We start from the raw sequence: 9122 nt of genomic DNA, 5'->3' as shown, positions 1-9122 counted from the left end.
CCCCGCTGTGCACATCGGGACTGTCGAACCAAGTAGCGAACACCCTACAGAAAAAACGTCGAGAATAAACAAAGCCACTGGCAAGCATCCGAACATTACCGCTGGAGATTGAATGCGATCAGATTCGAGCCCATTCCCAAACTCGTCTAACGTAACGCGGGTGAAATTTTTATTCAGGTGGGTAGTATCCTGTCCGATTTCGAATAGGCACAAATCGCACAATGTTTCCTCCCTGATGGGGAGTAATAAGTAGTAATAATCGTCTAGCTGTATCATCGTTTCGGTGCTAACTGTCATGCCACCCGAAGGAAGCACGGGAAGGACACTACCAGGTTGCCCAAGTCTGGACAGGGGAGTAGACAGCCAGAGGTCTGGTTCGAACCACGGCTCGTTTGGCTAGTGAATTTACGCTGCAACCAATGAGCCATCTAGCCCCTGGTGAGGAGTGCTCGCATCAGGGTTCTTCTATAACTGACAGCAGCGAAACTACTGAAGCGCTTATAAATGCCTCAGTGGTATTGTGTTAGCTACTCCCAGTTTTAAGTACAGTTGCACCACCATTGGCTGACTCCATCCTGAACTTGACGTCGGGGTACAGCATGCTCAGATGGTTGGGTGATCGTTCTGTATGCACATGACACGTGCTACCAACAGTGTCCACAATAGTACGATGTACTTGATACCGCCCATCGGCATGGACTCACTAGAATGATTGCGCCAAGACATGAGGACGATCGTTCGAAAGAGAGCGACGTGAACGTGCATTCCACAAATCCCGCAACTACTCGCAAGTAATAACGCACACACTTCAACAGTCATGAATTGATCAAGCGATCAGGAAGTCTAATTATTCGCTGTTGAAACCGGACCTACTCTTGCCAGAATAGCAACCACCCTATCCAAGTTGATCACCAGTGCGCAATACCGGATTGAACACGTATCAGGACGCGCCCAGACAGAAAAAAGCACGTGCAGAGATTGACGCATCCCCAAGGTCACCATCGATTCGACACGTCTGGAAAGTAGGTGGGTTGGCGGCTCTCACTAAACATGGCTTAGCAGCATACGACCAGCGCTGTGGGCCTGAGATCGTTCACGACCGGAACACCACCATTGGCTGTACGGAGCGAACAAGTGAACGACCATATTTGGCCATTTAGTCATCCAATATATATTACACAGACGCTCTGTATGTTCTGTCCTGGCAATACAGCCGTGTCCCAAGTTCTCTGTCTTTTTCCTATCCCGTAGTCTGGCAGGCTCAGTGCAGGCGTAACCCATAGACGGCCACCCTCGATACAACACCACGATAAGGACTCGCGTTTTGACAGCCATGCGCAAACGATGATTTGTGAATCGACCATCCAACCACCGAAAAATTCAATAGATTCTGTTAGTCAGCAGAGTCAACCACCAACAGATATTCATTTGCATAAGTAACAGTGAAACACCCGTCGAAATTTGATCTCGTCCGTCTGTCTGCGTCACCGGAGTGAACCATTAGCCGAACAACATGTTCAATTAGACAGAAAAACGGACAGAAAAAGGAAAACTGGTCGATTCCACTGTGATTGCTTGCTAACGTGAGCAAATCGGCCAACGCATTAGCCGATTGTAAAATGAACAGCTGCTCGTAACCAGTCCATTTATCTGACGGGATTGTAAAAATCAGACGTGACGTGATTGAATTTTGTGCATTGCCTTGTACGATTTTACCTGGTGTTACAACTGAGTGGGTTCTCTTCAGATTAATAATGCCGAATAAGTATTCTGTAGTTTGCCAGCCGAACACTTCGAAACACGGGGTGGCCACCGTGGCCGGACGGTTAAGTATTCAAACTACTAACCGATAAATCGCGGGTTCAAGACTACCTACTGGAGTTTCATGAGATGCTCATATTTACGGTGCCTAGCTGCCATGCCAACAGAGTGGATACACGGGTACAGATACTGCCAGGATACCCAAGCCTAGACAATAGCAATCGCGGCGTTTATCTCGAGTTCGAAACATGGACTCTCCAGTCCACAACAAGTGAGCCGTCTTGACGAAGGGCCTCTGAGCAATCAGCAGAGAATAGTAGTCCTCAGAGGAGTATCCTGGTCTGAAGTAGTGCCACGATTGCCTGAAGATCATCCGTCTATTACGCATTAGCGCACCACCCAAAACTTTCTTTAACGGTCCTTGGTTGGCTATACTTCTCTGTCAATTGAAAAGGCCTACTGCCAGACGACGTATCGATGCTCTTGAATTTACGATAAAACTTACGTGGACAAGAAACGGGACGAAATAGAAGCTTTTCAGGACGCCTACCACGCTATTCGGGTCAGGTGATCAACGACTGAACAGAGTTTATACTCAAACCTACCACATCCAGCGTTCAGGAAGGCTAAAAACATTCGACAATGCCCTACAAACTTGTGCGTATGAGCCACCAGCGTGCCCTATGCATGAGAACAAGATGTGACTGGTCCTGTCCCATCAATCTAGTCCTAGTCAAGATGCAAACTGCTTGACTTTCTTATTAGAGGCATAGGTGAAAAATTTAATTAAATTATGCACCTCATTTTGTCCATGTTACGCTGTCAGTAGTGTGTAGCACGGATGATGTACTAGGATTTCGATTACTGGATTGGTGAGTCTCGTTCACGCTGCCTACGCTAGGTCGGTGGAAATAGTCTAACTCCTGATTACTGATTGGCTGAACCACTCGTCGCTGCACATGTATGGGCCAATCAGATCACCAGGATGTCAGCTCTCACACAATCGTCTTTTTCTTTCATTGACAAAATGCATTACATCACATATGCGTGTTTGAAGCAAAAGAAGCTGAGGGTCAGTGGATCGACCCGGCCGGTACCTTATCACTGCAGCGGCAATCCATGTCACTGAACACCTCGATCAGGTCTCAGTGAAGCGGGCTCAGGACGGTCAAGCAATGAGCTGAACAGATATGTATATTCATAGTCTATGTATATTCATAGTCGAGAATCCCTTACAGAAAGAATCTATACATGAGACGACGATTTAGTACGGTTCTCGGTGTGTCATTCTCGCTGTAACGAATACATACTGACTCATCTCTCAAGGGATGAAAAGCGCTCGAAAGTTGAATCTCTCGAAAAAAACAAATGAACTTGAAAATAAGTGTATTTCGCTAATTTCGTGCAATTTGGTTTCAAGTAGAACATAAGGTTAACGGAAACTCGGGGACTGCACCTACCTGATGAGCCTCAAGAAGGGCAAAACTTAAGAGGAGTGCATTACGAGTACACTCGCAAGCTACTTAGATTGGAAAAGACCATGGATTGCGCAAGACAAGATGTTAGTATTAGGGGGTACTAACTTCACAAAGACTTATTTATCTCCCATATAACACACTCACTGATTCCACAATGACGCGTCTACTTCTTCACGGAGGCCCACACAGATTTATACAAATCACACACAAGTCGCTTATCTATTCTGAAAACGCAAAAGACCCAAGTGTCTGCGGACTCAACTTTGACAATCTCCTTAAAGAATTCCGGGAATTCATATCCAACCATAACAAATCTGACCACATCCAATCTCAGTGATATCTAGAGAGTATCCCAAACTTGAATAAAAGCCATGTTTGAAATACAGCATCGTTTAAAAATAACAGCGCTGGGAATCCTTCGTGAAAACTAGACAGTTATATAAAGGAATGGGTGGTGATGAGGCAATTCAAACACAGGGATGAGTTAAGAATGAATTTTCTGCAGAAGAAAACCAAGTATCACGGGAAGGCCACGGGGAACACTTCACTGTGGTGGTTCACAAAATGTACGGTCAGGTATTCTTTGATGTATGGGGCCAAATCATCGAAGTCATTCCGGTTGGTTTCAGGTACAATGATGTATTTGATTCCACTGCGTTTCGCCTTGCGATGAAAACAAAACAGAGAGGAGAAATGGTACCAAATATGAGGAGGGATTATCTACCAAACTGCCAGAAAGAAGAGTTCGAAAGCCTCCATGCAAATACGTCGTTCTAGTACAGTAAACTTTAACTATGTTTAAACCAATGGTTGACCAGTAGCATTCACACTTCCAACACATCAACCATTACGCAACCCTTGATGGGTTGATGGGACCCGGGTTGATAATGCTTGATCTGGGAATAATAATGTAGGAGAAATGATGCACAGTCAAAACTAAGCCAAATTTAGTCTGTCGCGAGCAATTGTTGATATTAAGTGGGCAGAACTTGCTCCAGAATTCACTCTGACCCCGTCAAGATAGTATCGCCGCGGAATGCCAAATATCTTCTCGACAGAATCCTTTTCTAATGTCGGGCTAATTATCGAAGGATTCAGGAGTAAATTTAGTCGAAAGAGCTCGATCGTACCATGGGATAGTGTAGTTATCACAGTCACAGGTACACAGCATTCCCGTTTCGCGTCATGCTTTGCGAGGAGTAAAACATCCAGTTGCAAAGGCAGAAACTGCATTCATCATTCATGGGGCGGGGCGGATGGTAGAATTATCGATAGGAAATGGAATGCGGATAATATTGCAACCTTGACGTGAAAGAGAAGGCCCCGTCACATGTGCCTTCAATAACTCTGACTATAACGGCTCACTGACAACGGTACACTTAGAAACCTCTATTGACAATCACAGTAAGCGGGCTTGACATTTGGGTCGGGTTCGGTTCGGTTATATGACGCTGTTGATCATACGGTTAAGCGAACACGAAACGAACAGCACTGGGCTGATTGAGAACGCGAAATTGTAAGTGAGGGTGGGTAGTGATCAATTCACCGAAAGAACCTTTTCCTTGATTCCTCCAACCTGTAGTACTTTTCCGGTGAGACTGACTTCTCCGGTCATTGCCAAGTCGGGTCGCACAGGTTTATTGCACGCCAGACTGAGCAGGGCAGTTACCATAGTTATGCCAGCGGATGGGCCATCCTAAATAAACGGGGAAAAATGGAAAGCTCATACGACAGCCGCCCTCCGATCGAATGAACCTAGAAGGTGTGGATGACTTAATGCCAGCTATCGTGGTTTCTGATTTCAATGGAAATCAAAGACTCAGTCAGCTGTTGCATCACGCTGAATGAGGACAAGGTCATGGTGTCCAAAAGTTCAATTCGGTTAACAGCTTAAGCATTCTCACGGAAGACCTGGAACATTCTAACCAGAAGGGACTGTGGTTGCAGAATATAATACATTCACATCCGTTACACATTAAACGGGCCGAGAGATTGAGTATGTACAAAAATGGATTCCGTAAAAAATAGAATTGATGGAAAATGTGCCTGACTCTTCACAACCTCCGAACCAAGAGCATTGGACTGGAGCTCACAAGTTCACGATTAATCAGTGACCCAAAGTGCACATCGCTCACAGTCCCGGCAGACGGTGATAATCGCCTGAATGTGACAGGTTTCCGCGAAAGCGAACATAAACCATATAATTCTTTACAGTGAGCAACGAAGCGGTTGAGTTCGTTGTTAAATAAACTGAAGAACTTATTGAACATTCACACCGACGGACCCGAAAAACGACAGCAGTGACCCCAGGATGCCCCGGCTGATTTCACGTTTAGGGCACAAATCAAAACAAGACAGTCAGTAGAAGGTACTTTTGGAGGTGAATTTCCGCATGACGAAGGAATTTTCCTGCTGCCTCGGCCCCCCCGGGACGCAGACGTTTACTAGGCTGCCCATCGATTGAACATGGCGCTCCCGATGAAGCGAAAATTCCTGTAAACGTGCGTTCAATCTTCACAGACTCTTTCATGACTGCGCCTAAACTGCCGGTAAGTTGAAGACTTCCTGAAAGGGAAAACGAAATAAAGAAATGCACACTTCAAAAGTTTGTGACAGACTAACAGACCGCTGTTCAACGGTCTTGGAAGACAAGTCCATCAAGGGTCAGTTGCAACACTAACCTACAGACGACAAATTATCAATAAAAATTTCTTCGGACAAACCATAAGCATCAGAAGAGAGAATAGAACAACGAGTCCATCGACGTACCCTTTGGTAGCTTTGGCTCATCCACGTCGGAATCAGACGAAGCGTCGTCGGTTTTTCGTTCGCTTTGCGCAGGTACATCGCTGAACGGCACCTTGTTGGTACACTCGATGTACAGAACAGACCCACCCATGGAAGTCCATGCTAGACCCATGACAACACCTGGTGGGGTCTCGGATTCGTACAGACGGTCGGTGATCCACACGGGATGCCCCACGTACGAGTTCAAATTATCGACACCAACGATTATGGGTGGCTGTTTCTCCACGTTGACCAGTTGATAGGCAACTTTGCGAACAATCTGTGCAAAGTAAAAAGTGGTAGATTAGATGCAAGAATGCGCACCCCAGTAACAAAACCTGCAGCCTATATTCTATGGCGGTAGTAGCAAGCTGAATGAATTGCGGGAACTGACTTAATCCACCGGAATGAATAAGGGCTGTACGGCAGTGAAGCATCGGTGTTGAACACCAATTTCATGCTGTCTGTGATGGTGATGATGAGTGAGCAACGTAACGGTTGAGTTCATTGTTAAATAAACTGAAGAACTTATTGAACACTCGCACTGAAAAACCCGAAAAGGACAATAATAACCTCAGGGTGCCCCGGTTGATTTTATATTTAGGGCACAAACCAAAAACGACAGTCACAAGAAGGTACCTTTGGAGTAGCTCCCTGAGGAACATGGAGATGAATTTCCGCATGACGAAGGAATTTTCCTGCTGCCTCGGCCTCCTCCGGACGCAGAAGTTGACGAGGTTGTCCATCGATTGAACATGGCGCTCCCGATGAAGCAAAAATACCTGTAAACGTGCGTGCAATCGTCACAGACTCTTTCATTACTGCGCCTAAACTGCCGGTAAGTTGAAGACTTCCTGAAAGGGAAAACGAAATAAAGAAATGCACACTCCAAAAGCCGGCTTCTGGAGCTAACCGAGGCTCTCTGCCGTGAATCAACGCCAATAAGCGGTTAGTTTTACTAATTGTTTGGCTGCTCATGAATAGCTTGACTGACATCTGTGTATCATAATGCACGTTGGCTCCCCTGTCGCTTGTTCCCAACGGAAAAGCGAGTAATCCTGGGATCAAACTCAGAACCCCTCGGACAATGGAGAACCGCGCTATCCACTGAACCAGCTCGTGCCCCTCCCGACAAACCTCATTTATTATTACTTGTATATTACGTTTCTCTTGATTGTGATCGTTTGAATTTTGTCTTCAACGGAACTGAGGGCGCATTTTGATTTGAAACGTGTCACGAATTACTTCGACATGCTAGCAGATGAAAACTGTAGATAGTTTCCGTTATCTCCCGAACGTATTAACCGTTCCACACCATTATCTCTGTTTCTGACCTATTTACACTGTCTGGCTGTCCGTATTCGTGCGTTTGTATATCATTTGGTACTTACTAGATACTACCCGTTTTCGACGAGATTATTTCTGATTAATCGTTCATAGAATCAGCCCACAATACAGGATCTGCGGCCAACATCCGTCTGTTCCTACTGTTTACTGAGTGAGAAATACATATAATCTGATGACTCGAATTAACCTTTAAGATCCTTAGCCACGCGGATCTTACAAAACGTTTGTAACAACGAAAAACTAGCTAGGGCAAAATCGGTCTATAAATCAGGACAGGATGAATGTGCGCTGTATGCAAGCTGCGACTCGAGATGGATTACGCGGTATGTTCGTCGTAAACAAACACTTGAAACCAAGTAACTTAAGAACAATAAGCTGCGTTTTAGCTACTGAAAACAGAGAGGAAATTAATACGGCAAAATGCTCCACGCAGATAAAAGCCGGTCCCCGAAATCTCGAATGTGGGAAGAAGGAAACGTAATGAGATTACAGTCGTTCCGTGAACGCAGTAATAAATGGCCAGCAACTGTATCTCAAGCAGACTGGAAATGAGAAAGACTTCATCCTATGGAAGTTTGCACCGAAACCGCATGCTCTCCCTGCATTAACTTCGGTTGCTGCCTGATTTACCAAGTATATCGCCCTAAAATCGTTTGCAAATCGTCTTGCAATAGATTGATAATAGCATATTTTAAGTCTCCATTAGATCAATGTAGGGACTGCTAGGTGGCCGTGGGAAGATCACAGGACAATTGGTTGCTCGTTACTATAACTTATTACTGTGCACAACAACTAGTTCAAAGTGGATAAAATATTTTCTCGAATGAAGCTACCCAAAGGCATGCTGCCTTCGGTAGCCGATGACCAGTTTCACTCTTCATGGAGCTCATCAAGTGAGCGCAGTCCCAGAGTTTCCCTTCAGCCAACCTTTTGATCTGCTTGAATCCAAATTGTACGAATTTAACAAATTTGGTTTAAACCGGAAGCTCAAGTGAATCTCCCGTTTATGCATTCTTCAACAGAATGCGCTGTGCAAAGGCCCCCTCACAGCCCGGTTAGTGGTCATTAAGGTATCGTGGTATAGTTTCCTCAAGGAAACTATTCACAAGATTACATAAGACCCTAAGGCAGTCCCGGGGACTATCGTAAACGAGAGGTTCAGTGGGGATTCAATCGAGTTTCCGATGAATACACGGAAAGCTGTTTCATGCAGCAGTTTGGCAGCATAGCCTTTCAATTGACTCCCAGAAAGATATATAAAGATTCAGAGGTAACGAAAACGAAGATTTAAAAATGCTAGTCACTAGAATATCTGTTGATTATATTCCGACTTCTGTATAAAGTTATACACTAATTTTACGTTCTTGGTTCCTTTCCTGTCCTTCCCTAACAAGTCGTCCTTGGTATGAGATAACCAGGACGTTTACGCCGCACACTCTAATCTTGTAATGGGATTCCAGTAAAATCTGACAAGGTGACATGAATGGGCGTTGTGAAAATGATCAGTCGTACGTGCAACCGTAGTTCCACTTGCCTTCCCCACACCGATCTGCAGGGCTGCCAAAAAAAATCTAGAGGCCACACCTGGTACAGAAATTCGAGAACTGGCCTGTTGGGGATATTAGGAACCCCCAAAACCGTTTAATTGTTAAACTATTGCCAAAGTTATTTTGCGAAATTCGAATTTTCGCGCCATTTCCGCCATGTTGCACATTTTTTCTTAAAGAGACCACGCCTTTCTTCTATTGG

The 9122-nt window shown here is 45.1% G+C and overlaps 2 protein-coding genes across 2 annotated transcripts in view; one reads left to right on the top strand and one right to left on the bottom strand.

Annotated features, from left to right (window-relative positions):
* T265_11070 (hypothetical protein) overlaps positions 1 to 9122 on the bottom strand; it is a gene marked incomplete at both ends in the record, with an annotated part of 73798 nt that overhangs the window by 8097 nt on the left and 56579 nt on the right. Inside the window, one exon of the mRNA XM_009177620.1 lies at positions 4786 to 4935. Coding sequence (XP_009175884.1) covers positions 4786 to 4935 — 150 coding nt within the window. The remainder of the gene's footprint in view (positions 1 to 4785; positions 4936 to 9122) is intronic.
* The window catches only part of T265_11069 (hypothetical protein), a gene marked incomplete at both ends in the record, with an annotated part of 28299 nt that continues 26827 nt past the window's right edge, over positions 7651 to 9122 (top strand). The window contains one exon of the mRNA XM_009177621.1: positions 7651 to 7696. Within this exon, the coding sequence (XP_009175885.1) occupies positions 7651 to 7696 (46 nt within the window). The remainder of the gene's footprint in view (positions 7697 to 9122) is intronic.

Source organism: Opisthorchis viverrini (genome assembly GCF_000715545.1).
Source record: "Opisthorchis viverrini unplaced genomic scaffold opera_v5_444, whole genome shotgun sequence".
In the NCBI taxonomy this organism is placed as follows: Eukaryota; Metazoa; Platyhelminthes; class Trematoda; order Opisthorchiida; family Opisthorchiidae; genus Opisthorchis; species Opisthorchis viverrini.
Note: the sequence above shows the minus strand (reverse complement) of the source record. Positions and strands in the feature narration are given on the sequence as shown.